Source organism: Mustela erminea, chromosome 8 (genome assembly GCF_009829155.1).
Source record: "Mustela erminea isolate mMusErm1 chromosome 8, mMusErm1.Pri, whole genome shotgun sequence".
NCBI classification, from domain to species: domain Eukaryota; kingdom Metazoa; phylum Chordata; class Mammalia; order Carnivora; family Mustelidae; genus Mustela; species Mustela erminea.
In genome coordinates, this window is record NC_045621.1 from 45,923,151 (window position 1) to 45,939,317 (window position 16,167).

The 16,167-nt window shown below is 55.1% G+C and overlaps 1 protein-coding gene across 5 annotated transcripts in view; it reads right to left on the minus strand.

The window, feature by feature from the left end:
• ANKMY1 (ankyrin repeat and MYND domain containing 1) overlaps positions 1 to 13,342 on the minus strand; it is a 42,349-nt gene extending 29,007 nt beyond the window's left edge. For 2 of the 5 annotated variants that reach the window (XM_032355384.1, XM_032355388.1), the window contains exons 1-7: positions 13,010 to 13,309; positions 12,449 to 12,620; positions 10,150 to 10,342; positions 8,192 to 8,335; positions 3,315 to 3,787; positions 1,317 to 1,533; positions 937 to 1,125 (exon numbers count right to left, since the gene is read on the minus strand). In XM_032355384.1, the coding sequence (XP_032211275.1) occupies positions 937 to 1,125; positions 1,317 to 1,533; positions 3,315 to 3,787; positions 8,192 to 8,335; positions 10,150 to 10,342; positions 12,449 to 12,603 (1,371 nt within the window). In that variant the 5' untranslated portion in view covers positions 12,604 to 12,620; positions 13,010 to 13,309. Of the gene's footprint in view, positions 1 to 936; positions 1,126 to 1,316; positions 1,534 to 3,314; positions 3,788 to 8,191; positions 8,336 to 10,149; positions 10,343 to 12,448; positions 12,621 to 13,009 lie in introns of all 5 variants that reach the window. The other 3 variants (XM_032355389.1, XM_032355387.1, XM_032355386.1) reach the window with 3 other exon arrangements.
• Between the last annotated feature and the right edge of the window lie 2,825 nt (positions 13,343 to 16,167).

The window sequence follows — 16,167 nt, forward strand, 5'->3', positions numbered from 1 at the left end:
AGGCAGGAGCCAAGGCCTGTCCAGTAGAAGCAGGGGCAGGGGCCATGGTCTGGTAACTGAGACACTCTGCCTACCGCAGGGCATAGGCTACTGCTCAGTAGAAGCCTTTTCTCAAGGAAGAAATTCAGGAGACAGGGATGAGGTGAGAGAAGGGTCCCACCCAGGGACCTTTTCTAGTGCCGTTCCCTCACCCACCCAGAAGGGGCCCTGACCACAAGGAGAGAAAGCTACAGCCCCCAAGGAAGGCTTGCTGGGCAGAGGTCAGTCCCAGGCCTGCTGGCCTCACAGGGCTGACCCTCAGGGTCCAGGGCTTCCTGAGGGGTGTGGAGATGCGGTCCCGTAGCTGGTACTCAGGAGACCGGCCCTGGGGGTTGCCCTGCCTTGCGGAGTGCAGGCCCTCGGACACCACCCTGCTGGGAACCCGTGCTGGAACAGAGGCGTACAGAGAGCCCCTGTGGCAGTGGTGGGGCTCCCGGACAGGTGAAACACAGGACCACCATGGGACCCCATGGTCCCATGGCCGGGGGTGCTTCCCAAACAATCTGAAGCAGGAGTTCACGCCAACACTTGACCGGGGACTTCTGGGCAGCACTCTTCACACCCAGCAAAGGGGGACTTCCCTCCCGAATTACCAGCCTTTCCTCCCTCCCTCTACGTCTCCTTCCCTGGGCCTGCAGGAGGGTCTCCAGCTGACCACTGTGCATGTGGCCAGGATGGGACACAGATCCCTTGGTGTTGCAACAAGAGCTCGGGACACCCGAGCAGGTGTGCTGGCTCCGTCCCTGCCTCCTGCTCCCTGCCCTTGGGCCTTAGTGTCCCTTCACCCCACCTGAAGCCGATCTGCACAAAGATGGGGAGGCTGGGGACCACTGCCAGGAAAGTAGGACAAGTGGATGGAGGATGGGGGACAGAGATTGGGGGATGGGTGCTGCAGACCTGGGGCCAGGCCGAGGAGCTGACCTGGGGCTTGGGCTCTGTCCTTTCAGCGATGTTGGGCTTGAAGCACTGGGATGGGTAGTAGAGAAGGAAGCACATGCTGAGTGCCGTGAGGCCCTCGTCTGTGTACTTGTTCACGTCGGCCCCGTTGTCCAGCAGAAGGCTGACGATGTTGTTGTGACAGTGAACCTAGAGGGAAGAAGCCAGCCTCACGAGGACAGCAGGTGAGTGAGGCCTGCACTAACAAGGTCCCTAGCCTTCTGTCCTCTGACCCTGTACATCCCACTTATGGGCTGGAAGGACAGTAGCCCCGCAGAAGGGAGAGGATCCCAGATTGCCACTGGTCCACAGTCCCGGGGACACCCCGCGTGGAGACTCACGGCGGCTGCGGCGAGGACGGTGTAGCCCTTGGCATCGGCCACGTCAGCACTGGCAAGGCCATCCCTGAGGATCCCGTAGATCCAGTCATAGTTCCCTTCCCTGGCCCTAAGGATCATGCCCTCGGCAAGCCTCTCCCTGGGCCCACGACGTGCAAAGCTTCTCCGGTCCCCCTCCAAGATGGCACCCATGTTCCAGCTGGTGTGAGCCTTCTTGTTCCTGGCAAAACAACGGGCTTCAGTGGCGAGGGCCCAGCTCTGGACGCCCACTCTGGACCCTCCCTTCCATACCCCTTCTCTTCCTTCCTCACCCTGCTCAACCCCAAGCCCTCTTCTTCCCCTTCCAGGCCACTCCTCAGGCCCCATGCGCCTTGGGGGTTACCCCACTGGGCAGTCACAGTTAGTGCAGACACAGGACTGCAGTGTGACCCGCGGCCCCCAGATGCGATGCTCAAGCTTATCATGGGCCCTGTACATCCCCAAGTCATCGGCCACTTCATGTGTGTGTGAAGGGGGCTCTCCCAGGACCAGCCCCCGGCGGGAAGGAGGTCGGGCACACACATGGGTCTGGGGCCCAGCACCAAGCCCTCACATCCCACCTCTGCTCATTTTCTTTTCTTTTCTTTTCTTTTTTAAAAAGAAAATTTATTTACTTGACAGAGAGAGAGACAGTGAGAGAAGGAACACAAGCAGGGGAGTGGGGGAGAGGGCAAAGTAGGCTTCCCGCCGAGCAGGGAGCCAAACGCGGAGCTTGATCCCAGGACCCTGGGATCATGACCTGAGCTGAAGGCAGATATTTGACGACTGAGCCACCCAGGCACCCCTCATTTGCTTTTCTATTTGAGTAGGTAACATGCAAGTCCCATGGCCTGTTCACCAGCACACACTGAAGCCTCCTGTGTGCACATAACCTCCTCCACAGTCAAGAATCTATGGGTTTATGGCAGCTTCTGTGCCCAGTTACCAACAATTACTGGCTCAGCTGATGTCTGCATGATGGATGGACGGATGGACAGGTGGATGGAGCGGTGGGTGGGCGGAGAGATGGATGGGGGAGGGAGGGACGGCGGAAGGGATGGGGGGGGTGCATGAATCCCTAAGTAGTCAGCCACTTGTGCTCACAAAACATGAGTTTTAAAATAGTTTAGTGACATCAGAGGACAAAGTTAAGTAAACAAATGAAAATACTCTTGACAATTTTAACTTAGAAAGATCAGTTTCCATCAGGTAGCTGCTAACTTTTCCAGGGCTGGGATGGAGAGGAAGAGGATCTTTGGCGATCAACACAGAGCAGCGCCATCCTTCTCGGCCATTCTGAAGAAGCCCGAGGCTCGGCCAGCCCCCCGACTACTGCTGTGCTGGTCCCCGACCTTGGCTCTCGGGTCAGAGCCATACTCATCCTTCAGGGTGACAGCAGTCCCCTCTCTTTGCGTGGACTTCATGCAGATTCCAAAGTATGGGACACCTGGTCACACACACAACCTGCAGAGGCTGGTGTGCTGGTTCCAACAGGCACAGAGGAAACATGTATAGGGTCCCAGAACCCAGATTTGAACTCAGCCCCACAAGCTCAGGAGCTGACCCTCTTCCACAGCGCCTTGCCAGGCTCTACATTCTAGGGGCCGCCCTGGCTCCGTGCTCATCAAGCAACTTCCTGACAGCTCCTTCTGCCAATTGCTGGTGAGCAGGAGCCCAAGTACCAGTCTGCTGTGCCACCATCGATGGCCTCAGCACCTGCCTGCCCCAGCCCTCTCCTCGAAACCCAGCATGTCCCAGCACTCGGGCCCAGCATGGCGTTCCCTCCCCCTCTATCACTGGGTTGCTTGCATCAAACAGGAGAAGCACATTTGCTTTAACCGGACAGATGGCCCTGCAAATTACTCAGCCAGGCCCCAGGGACCCCCCCTCCCAGGGGTCCCGGCGCCGAGCACAGGCCAGTCAGAGGAGGGGAGGAGCTGGTCTTCTGGGCGCCTAGTGAGGAGGAACGGTGTGAAGACTTACCTGTACTTGTAAGCTTGCTTCTGGATTTTGACCATCAAGGGGGTCTCATTTTTTATAAACCAGGGCTCTCCATCCTCAACAAACGGAGGGATATCATTAAGGAAGATCTGGGCATCTAATTCTTTGCGGAAAGAGGTGGTCATAGGCAGGTGGCTATTGTCAGTCGAGTAGATGTACATTTCTGGAGGCAGGGTTAGGTTGTCATTCAGAAGAAATCGCTTATAGTCATAGAAAAAGGGGTCATGCTCCTCAAGCGGGCCCCACTCCGTCTTCTCCTCGCCTGAGAGGCTGATTCTAGCAGGAGCGTGCGTGAGGAAGCCCGAGTACTCGGGGTAGTTGTGTATGGAGAAGCTGCCGGGGACCTCCGTGCAGAGCTTGATGAGCTGCCCCCGAAACCATAGCCCGACGTCCTGGCTGCCGTCGGGATAGGTCTCAATGCCCGGCCCGAACCGCTGGTCTGCTTTGTACAGCCCCTGCAAGCCGGGTTCACCGGCGCCAAAGAGACAGCTCAGCGGGGCTGTCTGCTCTGCAACTGCCTTCTTCAAATCAAAAAACTCAACCATCCTAAGAATTGTATGCTTTCATTCAACAAATATTTGTGGAGGCTTAGCAGGCACCAGGCCCAGGGGCCAAAAGCAAATGTGTAAACACAGAACATGTTGGTGGAGAAAGGTGCTGTGGGCCAGGGGTGGTCAGGGGCAGCCTCACTGGGAAAGTGGGGATACCCCCCGGGGGTCTCCACGCAGAAGCATGTGGGGGATATCACGTGTGGGCTCATCTCAGGGAACCCCTTGCTGCACCGGGGGGCCCAGCCCAGGCACCCCAGCAGCATGGGGGGGGCAGAGCTGCTGGGCACTGGGTCAGAGAGACATCAGAGGGCATGAACTGAGAAGGCAGGAAGAGGAGGGGGAGGAGGGAGAGGAAGAAGGGGACAGGAGGGGGAGGAGGGGAAAGCTAACCCTCCCTTTCAGCAAACCCAGCAGAGCACAGTGCTTCCTGGACCTCCCTGGGTGCTCCCACTGGGCGGGATGTTGTCTGTGCTGCGTGGGGGATGTATGGAGCAGAACGGCCAGGAGGGTCTTGAATGAAAGACAATGCCAACCCCCCCCCCAAGAGGGAAACTCGGAGAAGGGCTCCAGCACAGGGAGCTCGGAGAGAAGCCCCCCTTCCCAGAGAGCTGTGTGCCCCCTGTGCTGACACTGAAGGACAGTGGGAGGTCACTGGGAGGACCAAGGAAACAGCCTGGGCAAAGCTGCAGGGGCCTGACCCAGCGGGGGGCATCTGTGTCCCTCCCAGGATCTGTGCGCTCATCTGTGAAACAGACCAGGGCTGCTGTGTCAGAGCTCTCCGGCTGCAAGCCCCAGGGCTGGGCACGTGGCATATAACGCTCTGTGACACAAGGCCCTGCCCACAAGAGCTTGCAGTCTAGAACAGGCCAAAGAAATGAGAAAAGAATGAGCAAAATGTGTTGAGGATGACTTCACTGTGCAGGAGTTTCGGGGGAGGAGGAAGGCAGAGGACTTCTGGAAGAATCTGCGGGGCAGCCAGAGGGCAGGAAGTGTCACCATAGTCTGTGAAAGTGGCTTGGGGAGGGCAGTGCACATGCAAACTAGAAGCTCCCGGTCACTGAAGAGGCATGAGCCACAAGATGGGATGGGCAGGTTAAGACTGGGGACAGGGCAAAGCAAGAGGCTCAGGGAGGCAGACAGTTGGAAAAGCAGCTGCTGCAGATCTATGAGGAGTCCAGAGGCTCATACCCCAAGAGCTGACCCAAGAGCTCCCCTTCTAGGATTCTATCAAAAGGAAATAATCCCAATGTCCTCTAAGCTATGGTCACATACATTCACGACGGTTGTAGAGCAGCAGACCATAATAATACTAACAGCTACAATGCTAACAAAATATAATCCTAATAATAGTCATGTCTACAGGATGCAACACAACACAGGCTTAAAAATTTGTCTTTGATACACATTTATTTGCAATCAAAAAATGCCCTTCTAGGAATGAATGTATCCAAAAGATCGCCAACAAAAGCACAGAATGATTAACAAGTGAGACCTTCACCACTGGGCCCTTTGGCACAACAAAGACGGGAGAAAAGCTCCCATTTTGGTCAATCCTTCCCAACCAGCTATAAGGACACAAGATGCCCGGATGACGGGAAACGGCAGGCAACCATGGAAAGCTCGCAGAGCACATGTCCCACCGCCTAAGTGGGAGGACCTCGCCCGGGCCCGTGTGTGCACATGCAAAAATAAAGCAGTAGAAACAATCACCAATGACAAGAGCGGACACTAGAGAGCAGAGAAGGGATGGATGCCCAGCTCCTCTGGGTGGGCCACACTTGCTGGGTTTGCCTTCAGAAAAAAAAAAATATCAGGTTAAAAAACCTAATGTAAAAACATAAGTACAAAACAAGATTAAAGCAAGGTTTTAAAAATCAGATCCTAAAAAATGAAAGCAAAACAAGTGAGTGCAGCTCTACATCCAGGTGTTGGATTAACTGAGCAGGGAGGAATTCTGTTCCATGACTGTGTTCCACATTGCTGAGGGGTCAGCTGTGGGGATAAAAGGAAGGCAAACGAGCATTGAGTTGTTTTCAGGAGTCATAGTGGGGGTCACAATGCTATGTTATTATTCTGAAACTGTCATATGTATTTTATGATGTAAAACAGGTAAGAAATGTTAATGGTTAGAAATGAAGATTTTTAAGACCGAGAGGAAAGATATGCAAATACAATACCGTGGCTATTGAGTAAAAAACCAGAGGAAAAAGCCGGGGACTCCTCATAGCAAAATGCAAAAAAACCACCAAAGCCAGCTGGAGTTGTGTCAAGTGCAAGAGCCAAACTCCAGGGGCTCCCGCGAGCCGAAGAGCACCAACCGGGCCTCGAAGAGCTTTGCGACTGCGATGTACAGAGGGAAACCAGATCTGTTAAAATCCATGAGTTTATAAAGACACGAAACCCATTCCCTAAGCTCCACGGATCACCACTGAAGAACGTTAGACAGCAATCACCTTACAACTCTGATAACCGGCAAAGAAAGGGAAATGGTCAGGGGTCATTTTGCTTTTCCCATTAAACTACCTCCAAGTAACCAAACAGCTGATGAAAGGTGTCATAAATCAAGGAATCCTGGTTAATAAAAGGAGGAGGAATTGTAGATTTAGAATGTTACCTTCATGCAGCCTCTCATGAAATAATGGTCATTGATATTCTCCAAAATCACACAAAGGGAGGCGATGGGACTGCAGACCCCGTCCCCCACCGGCCAATCCTGACACTGCATGAAGAAAGACAACCAGACCTGTGTCCCACATTGGGTTTCTGACAAAGACACGAAGGCCAGCAGTGGAAAAAGGACAGTCTTCTCAACCGACGGCCCAGGAAAAACTGGACACCAGCACGTGGGGGCAGGGGAGGGGAGGAGAACCAATCCCCGTGTCACGTGAAATGCAAAAGTTACCTCAAAATGGATCACAGACCTGAACGTCAGCACCCAGACCATAACATGGAGGCGAGAACACGGACAAAAAGTCTTGGTCACCTTGGGTTAAGCTAAGATTCTGTAACTGGGATATAATAAAGAGCAAGAACTAGGAAAGAAAGTTTGATAAGCCAGTAGACCAGTAGACCACACCAAGGGTTGACAGAACGTGGAGCAAGGACATTAGCATCTGACGGGCTGGAACGGAACGTGGCACAGCCACTTTGGAAAACCACTGGGGGGTGTCTGGTAAAATGCGCCACACACCTAACAAGTGGCTAGCAATCCCCGCCCAGGTATTTATGCAAATGCAAAAAAAGACAGGCACATGAGGACTTGTAATCCAGTTCTTAGCAGCTTCATTCATAAGAACCAAAAACTGGAAAGAACTCAAACATGTGGCTCTCCATGAAGCAATGAAGACTATGTCATATGTACACCATGGAATACTGCTTCCTAGTAAAAGAAAGGAATTGTGACATATGCAAATATGTCTGAATCTCAGGGTCATGGGGGACTAGAGGGCGGGGCTACACACAACCACAAGACACGGTACATAAATGTGTGTAGAAGGTTGATTCACAACCGCTCAGAGCTGGAAACTAGCCCAGCACCCATCAGCTGGGGGGACAACGGTGGCCGAGCCAGGCGCTGCCAGAGCACTCAGCGCTGGGGACCGAGTTTTGGACTCACGGCAACGCAGGTGGATCTCTGATGCCCTTTGCTAAGTGAAAGGTCTACATATTGTATTTTGTTAACAGGACATTCTTTCAGAAGCAAGAGGACTGGCTGAGGGCCGGGCGGGAGGAGGGACTGTCCCAAAGGAGCACGGGTCATGTCAGGGGATGGAAGTTTCCTGTGTGTTGACGGCAGTCCTAGTCACAGGGCTCTACATCTGAGAAGGGGTAAACCAACGTGGATGGGTTTTCCTGGGAGAACGCAAGAGGAGGAAAGTTATGTCATTGACAAGTTTCAAGACACCGTATGTGAGATGATCTGGTTTATGTATAAAAACTAAACATTTATGGCGCATTTACAGTTGACTCTAAAGGACACACAGAGACTGATATCCAGCCCTGCTCTGGAAAACGGGACCCGGGAGAGGCCTGTCTTCTTGCTGGGTTCGTCTTCTTCTCATGAGCCCTATTATTGTATCTTATTCCTGGTACTGTTTTAATCTTCACAAATAACAAAGCTACCACTTGGTACACAAATAAAATTCCCCAGAACCTAAATATCCCTTGATCCAGGGGCCTGGAGGACCCCAACCCTCCCCCACACAAAGGGTAACCCTGCCCCTCCCCTGCACATGGAGCAGCCTCGCCACCCCCTCCAATACAGGGCATCCCGACCCTCCCCTGCACAAAGGGCACCCCGCCCCTCACCTGGAAGAGCCTGGTCTTCTGGAACATGGTGCCATAGCCTTCTCGGTAGCTCAGGTAAAACATGCCGGTGAAACTGGAGCCGTCGGGCCACAGGTAGGTGCCCAGCCCATGGCGGTGGTCACGATAACACTGCCCGCGGTAAGTCTGTGGAAAGCCCCCGAACTGGCAGGGCTGAGAGGCCACTCCTTGCCACCCCCCAGGACCCTTCAGGAAGCCCTCCAGGCTGGCGGCAGAGCGGCCCCCAGGGGTGGTGCTAGCCATGCCAGCCACAGGCTCCCTCCAAGTCGGGGAGCACAGTGTCCATTATAGGTGGTCCCTTACCTGTGTAGAGCAGGTGCTCGGGGGTGGGTGCCCTGGTGGCCACGATTGCTCCCTCCCTCCCACCCTGGCCCAGGCCAGGGAATGTGCACAGGTGTGGCTGTAGCCAGGACAGGGTTTGGGTGGGAGCCGGCTGCACGCAGGAGCTCTGACCCAGGCTCAGCTCCATCCTCCTGGGCTCCCAGGCAGCAGGCTGGCCCAGGCAGTGGGGAGGCCAGCAGCCTTGGGCTCCCCTGTGTGGCCCCAGGGGCAGGCTATGAACCCTGGCTGGGAACCCTGGAGTGGCTTTGCTTTTAAAGGCCTCCATCCTGAGCCATGGGTGCAGGCCTCTATCTGTTCTGTGCCGAGCCCCACAGATGTCAGGGGCGGGTCTGTCTGAGCCAAGACCCCTTTACAGGGGTCTTGGGAGGAAAAAAAGAATGTGATGCCCATTCTGAGCCCTTTCCAACCCCCAGACTGCTGCTGGTGCATGGCTGACAGCCTCTGTCCACACCAGGAGTGGGCTGGGTCCAACAGTGCTCACAGACCACTCTGGAGGAACGCGGTGGCAACTGTTGCCAGCTTGCTGTCCCTTCTCTTTCCTCTGGTCATGGAGAGGACTACCCATGCGGTTGGTGGTGGACTGACCCCAGCCCCCAGGCACATGGTACCAAGCCTGGCCAGCCTGAGGACTCCAGCCTTTGACCCGAGCCCTTACTTGGTTTTGGCCACAGGACCCACACCCAAGCCAGATCAGTGCCTTGAGTGGGCCTTTCCTCTCTCCCAGGAGTGTGTGATGCAGCTCCCGTGGGCTTACCAGATGGTGGAGGGTCACTCTGGACCCTCCCACATGAAGATGGGGAGAGGTGGCCCAACAGGGTCATTGGAATCCGTGGATCCAGCCAAGCCTAGGGCAACATGACCCCCAGGGATGGACTTTTCAGTTCCAATAGCCAACAGAGGCCCTTTTTAGTCTCCCTGGGGGTTGAATGTGAGCTCAGTAATGGTTCCTGGGGAGCCCGTCCAGCCCAAAGACACTTGCCGCGTAGAGAGGCACAGGACTGGGGCAGTCCCTCTCCCACCAGCACCCATCTAATTTGCATGGTTTTGTAAGAGCAAATCAGAGTCCACCCAACTTTAAAAAAAAAATCTTAACTCGCATACTCTTTGTGTAGAACAGCAAGGGGCAGCCATTTAGCCCTCTGGTCACTTGGGTGTGTGTGCACAGGGTGGGATTTCTGTCCACTCCCTGGGAGAAAGCCCCAGAGGGACCCTGAAAGTCTATAAGGTTTCTCTCTAGACACTTTTCCAGTGAGAAAGAGGTTAGCCTAGCACCCTTCCTGCCAGTGGTCTGCAAGTTCACCTCACGTTCCTCTTAGAAGAGAAGAGACCAGGGGCACCTGCGTGGCTTGGTCAGTTGAGCATCTGACTCTTGTTCTCAGCTCAGGTCATGCTCTCAGGGTTGTGAGATCAACCCCATGTCTGGCTCTGCACTGAGCATGGAGTCTACTTAAGATTCTCTCTCTCCCTTTGCCCCTCCACCCTGCTCCCTCTCTCCCTCTCTTAAAAAAAGAAAAAAAGAAAGAGAAAGAAAGGAGAAGCGAGACAGCAGTGGCTGGCTGAGCCTGGCCAGGAGGGAAGCAGCAGTGGGAGCCGGTTACCTCACCCGTGGGCCAAGAGAATTCACCATGCCCTAGCTTCATGTCCAGCCCGAAGTCCCCTCTGTACACACAGCCGTCCTGCCACTCCTGCACGCCTTGGACCAGCTGGATGTAGGTCTCCTTCAGGTCCTGCTGCCCGGAGGGACCCTCAGACTCCTCCTCCTCCTCCTCCTCCGGGGCCTCTGGGACGTCTCTAGGGAGGTGAAGAGCAGGGGAGGGACACAATGACACAGGCCTGATGAATGACGGTGCCGAGAACCCCAGGCCATCTCAGTTCTTCCTCCCAACCACCCCCCCAGGGCAGATGCTATTGCTACCCTCATTCTGCGGAAAGGGAAAATGAGGTACAGGGGGTACAGTGATGACCCCAGGTCACACGGGAAGTGCACAACCCTGTGTCTGTTCCACATGCCTAAATGGCTGCCAGTTTCCTGGAGGCACACGCAGCTCTGCTACCTGGAGGCTGACAGTCGCCCTGCTCCACCTGTTTGCAGGGCAAGCCTTGTGCCCTCCACCAGCCCAGAGTGCTCCCGGCAGGGGCTTCTCTCAGGAGCCGGCAGCTGGTGCACAGCGGGCAGGAGGTGGACGCTTGGCAGACTTGCATGGGCCCGTGAATGGCCTAACAAAGGAGAGGAGCAGCAAACTGACCCATAGGACAGACAGACGGATGGCCACAGGGATGGGGCCGAGAATGGGCACCAAGGTGAGGTTGCTTCTTTTTTGCTCTTGCTATTTAAAAGTACAAATCCTGACTTAAAAGAGGACCTACTCCTACCCCCCATCACACACACACGGCCTCCCTCTCTGCCTCCCTCTCAAGTCAAAAGGGCTCTCTGGAGATGCTGCATCTTGATGTCTCTGGTCTATGGACCTCTGCCACTGTCAGGTGGACAGTCTAGGATGGGCCTGGGCCAGTGTGACTACTGGCCTTCAGCCAAGGGGAAGTGTGGACATAAAGAAGCACATGAAGAGAGGGTGATATGTAGACACACGAAGAAGACAGCCACTTACAAGCCAAGGAGAGTGGCCTGGAGCACAGTCTCCCTCTCACCCTCAACAGAAACCACCCTGCCTGCACCTTGACCCTGGACTTGCAGCTTCCACACTGAAAGACAATAAGTCTCCTGTATTCAGGATCTCAGCCTGTGGCAGCCTGTCGCAGCCCCAGCAAACTCCTACACCACTTCTCCTCCCACTTGGATACCCTAGTTGCTTAATTCAACAAATAGGAACCAAGGGAAATGTTCCTTTAAAAAACAAATGGAGATGATTTTAAGATCAATCAGGAACATCATTAATACAACCAGTCAGCTCCAAGGCCCGCAGCAGGGTCCCCAGAGACGGCCAGCTGGCAATGTGAACAAGGGCTTGGCCACCCAGTTCTGCCACCAGACTGGTCCCTTCCCCTCTTGTGACTCAGCAACTTGCCTCCTCTGCAAAAGGGGGGCTCTGTCAGTCCGCTCAGACTATTGCAAAGCCCCACAGACTGGGGGCCTTGGACCGCACACATTTGTTTCTCAGTCTGGAAGGGGCCCTGAGGCTGGGGGTGCCTGCAGACTCCATTCCCGGTGAAGGCCAGCTTCCTAGCTCACAGACGGCACCTGCTCACTGTGTCCTGGTGAGGCCAAGAGGGAAAGCTTTAGCTTCTTCCTTTTCTTATGAGGGTAGTAATCGTACCATGGGGCCCCACGACCTCATCTAAATCTACTCCCTCCATCTCCAGGGCTGGGTGGGGGGCATGGAGGTCAGCTGATCCATGGGAGGGTGTGCTGGGCTTCTGTTGACAAATGCAAGTCACCATGACATTGGGGATGAGGCCTTTAACATGGATTCTGGCGCCGGGGAAGAGCCAGGGAGACACAGTCTGAACCGGGGACAAATACAATAGGATTACAGGGTGGGTTTCACAGAAGGCCAAGATAAGGCTCTGAGGGTGGTGTCCGGCCCAAAGTAGACCTTCTCACAGTTACCGTACTGTGAAGAAGCTGTGCCAACTTGGGAAGGCCACAGTATAAAGCCGATATTCCTAAGGCCATGAGGAAGTGACACAGAAAGGCAGAGTGGGAGAGCTAGGAGGAGTATGCGGACATCAGGCAGGGGGCTCCTCATCAACTGTTGTAATTTTCCTCAGGGGTTGCTGATACAACGTTAAGGTTTTCCTATCTCTCCAGAGAGGAGTTTTGAGGAGCAAAATAACTTTTAGCGGTTTTTAACACCTTCCCCAATGCTGGATCCCAGCTAAGTGGCCCCCAGGGTCAGGCAGGAACCACCCTGTGGGAGCCCCCACCCCACCCCGCACCTTTTGGTAAAGAGCATCTCCATTGTCCTGGACCTCTCCAGGGTTCCCTGGTCCTGGGTGGCAGCAGGCATGATGTCCCTCCCCACCAGCTGATTTTCATAGATGTTAACATCTGGGATTTCAAAATAGAAGGCTGAGGAATAACTATTCTCCATGCCTCTCGTCTTCGAACCTGGAAGCAAAGCCACAGACCCACATTCGCCCTCAGGGCTCCTGGCGACGTCCAGGGACTGGCCCAGAGCCCCCATCCACCTCAGAGAAACAAAGCCCCCTCCCCCTAACCTAGATGCCCCATCCTTTTGGAAACTCCGGGAGAAACCTTCGCCAGCGCCCCTAGGGGCTCCTGGTCCCTCCCGGGCGGCGGGAACCACATTAAGGACGGTTGGAGCCACCCTCCCACGACCTCTTAGGGTCCTGTGTTGGGCTCAGTATTATGCCTGCTAATGGCCCCAGAGGGGCCACAAACAGCGGGCGCCCCCTCCCCCACAGGCCTCTGGAGCCAGCCCGCGAGGATGGGCCGACAAGTGCAGGGACGCGGCCCTCGCCGGACCTCACACTCACAGCCTCTCAAGCCTGCCGGGTCCCAAATAGCCTGCCGGCCCCGGGCCGGGGATCAGAGGGCCAGTCCCAGGGGACGTCGGGTGCCAGGCACGGGCCTCCGCCGCCGCCCCCCATGAGCTCCGGAACACGGAGCTCCCCGCGCTCCCGCCGGGATCCCGACCGCACCCCTGCCGCGGGGCCGCACCGAGGCTCGGAGAGCTGGCACCCAGCGTTCCGGTCTGCCCAGAACCGCCAGCTCAGAGCAGCCCGGCGCTACGCCCCGCAGCCCAGAGCGTCGGGTTTCCCTGGAGACCGCTTCTCGGCCTCCGCCAATCCCCGCGCCCGGCCCGCCCAGGCCCCGCCCAGGGGCGTCCCTCTGTGACCTCACAGGGCCCCGAGCGCCCTCCCCCGCCGAGCCCCCCCAAGCTCCCGCGCGTGCTGGGCTTCCTTCTGAGCCCGGCAAGAGGCGCGGCGAACCGGCCGGCCAAGTCTCCACCGCGAACCCCAACGTCCACGTCCAGCAGAGCACGGGGAGCAAGCTGTGGGACAGGGCCTCCCCGGGGGTTAGCGCTAAAAGCTCCAACGCCTCCGGGAACCGAGCACGGGGACTGTGCGTGTGGGACACCGGAGGAAACCGAGGCACAAGGAGATTCGCTCGCCCAGCGCCGCGTGCCCGCACGCCGCAGAGCCAAGTTCTGATGGAGCTCTACCGGACTCCAAAGCCGATTTTCGTCGGTTCCGTGCAAGTCTGTAGCAGACACGGAGCGGGAGCTGTCCGCTGCTGCGACAGGGCGACCGAGGGGCTCCAGGTCACGGAGACAAGGATTCGCTGTGTGGACCAAAGCGTCACTGGGGAAGACTGCGGAGGGACGAGTCCTGGATAGGGTCTCAGAGGCGGCGCGGGAGTTCTCCAGAGAGAGGGCAGTGCAGGGAATCGGGTTAGGAAGCGGAGGCGCAGCAGGGGGAAACAGCTCAAGGGCTTTCTGCCACTGAAGCCACTGGAGGCTTTGAGAGGGGTGGGGCTCTCTCCAGGCGCCGGGCCTGGAATCCTCGCCCCAGGCTGCAAGGGGAAAGGGATACTCAAAGCCCATGCCCAGTCCTTTCCCAGAGGCTAGATTCTGTCTAGGGTTCTGGGGTGCTTCCTCCAGAACTCTACCTCCCAATTCACCTCTTCTTTCATACCCACCTTGGTTCCTGGATCCCCTCTCTATCTCTTATCTTTCCCCCTGAGGTCCCATCTCCCTGCCACACTCCCTTCAAATGCGGGTTTGGGAATTTAAAGCACAAAGACTGTCTTTAAAATTCCTTTGTGGGGGGGGGGGGGTGCTTAGATGGCTCAGTGGGTTAGGTGACTTTGATTCTTGATTTCTGCTCAGGTCAGGATCTCAGGATTGTAGAATCGAGAGTTCCCCACATGGGGCTCTGTTCAGCCCAGAGCCTGCTTCTTCCTCTACTCCTCTCCCCATTCCTGCTCCTTCTCTCTAAAATAAATAAAATCTTTAAAAATAAAATCCCCTTGCTATGAAAAGAGAAAGAGGGACACCTGTGCGGCGCAGTCTGTTAAGCGGTCCTGGAATCAAGCCCCACTTCAGGCTCCCTGCTCAGTGGGAAGCCTGTTTCTCCCTCTCCCACTCCCCCAGCTTGTTTTCCCTCTCTCGCTGTCTCTGTCAAATAAACAAAATCTAAGCAAGAAAGAGAGATGGTAAAGTCCTACAAACTTGGTAAACCATACCACCTGTTGCAGGTGGAATGGCATCCCCCAAAACATTAAGCTTAAATCCTAAACCCTGGTACCTGTGAATGACCATATATGGAAACAGTATTTGAAAATAATCCAGGAGGTCATACTGGATTAGGATGTGTCTTGAAGTAAATGACTAAGTGTCCTGATAAGAAGAGGGAGATTTGGAAAACCCAAACAAAAAGGGGAAAATAAACTTCTGTTGTTTTAAGCTACTGAGTTTGTGATGCTTTGTTACAAATGAATACGAAAAAAGTTTACTATTAGAATAAAACAAAGTGCAGTATCATTGTATACAGGGTTGCAAGACAGCTACTTTCACTGAAACCAATCCAGGAAAGACATCCCTGAATGACACCGGCCATCAGAAAAACCTGAATAAGTCTTCTTACTCATGTCAACATTAAATGATGTGGGGTTTTTTTTAAATATATATTTTTAAAAGATTTTATTTATTTATTTGACAGATCACAAGTAGGCAGAGAGGCAGGCAGAGAGAGAGGAGGAAGCAAGCTCCCCACCCAGCAGGGAGCCCGATGCAGGGCTCGATCCCAGCACCTTGAGATCACAACCTGAGCCGAAGGCAGAGGCCTTAACCCACTGAGCCAGCCAGGCGCCCCTAAATGATGTGTTTTCTTTTCTTTTCTTTTCTTTTCTTTTCTTTTCTTTTCTTTTAATTTGAGAGACCACGCACAAGCAGCAGGGGGCGGTGGTGTCTGGCAGAGGGAGAGGGAGGAGACTCCTGGTAGAACAGGAAACCAATTCGGTGCTCTACTCCAGGACGCGAAGATCCTGACCTGAGCTGAAGGCAGACGACAAACCACTGAGCCACCCAGGAGCCCCTAAATGATGTTAGTTTTTTAAAAAGTGATGAACCAAAAATTAAGAAAAATAAAAACCCTGGTATTTGAAGAAATGATGAAAATTTAACAGCAAACAGTTTCATTTCATATGAACCGTGTTTTACAGTAAAGGGGAAAATAAAATGCAGAAATTACAAAGGGCAATTAGGAAGCAGAGAAAAGGGAACAAACAAAGCTGTACTAAAAGGCACCTCGGCCGGCATTACAATTATTAGTTCCTAAGAGGAAGCGAAGCCAGGCAGCCTACCAACCAAACGATACGGAAGATACCAGACAGGACCCCTGTGCTCCGCACGGTAGCTGGAGGAGAAGCCCACCTCCCCGAGCCCGGCCGGGGCCCTGCTGCCCGCCCCCTCCACGGCCGGACCGCTCCGGGACAGGTGCCCACGTCTGTGAGCCACCCCCTACCCCCAACGACCAACGCCCAACCACGGGAGCAGGGTCAGGCACTGCAGCTCTAGAAGCCCAGCCCCGCAGGTCCGCCCAGGTCGCGGCCTGCCCAGCCCAGCAAGCCGGAGAGAACGCCGCGCTCCCGCGCGGGATTACAGCTCCCGGGCCTCCGGGTCCCCCAGGAA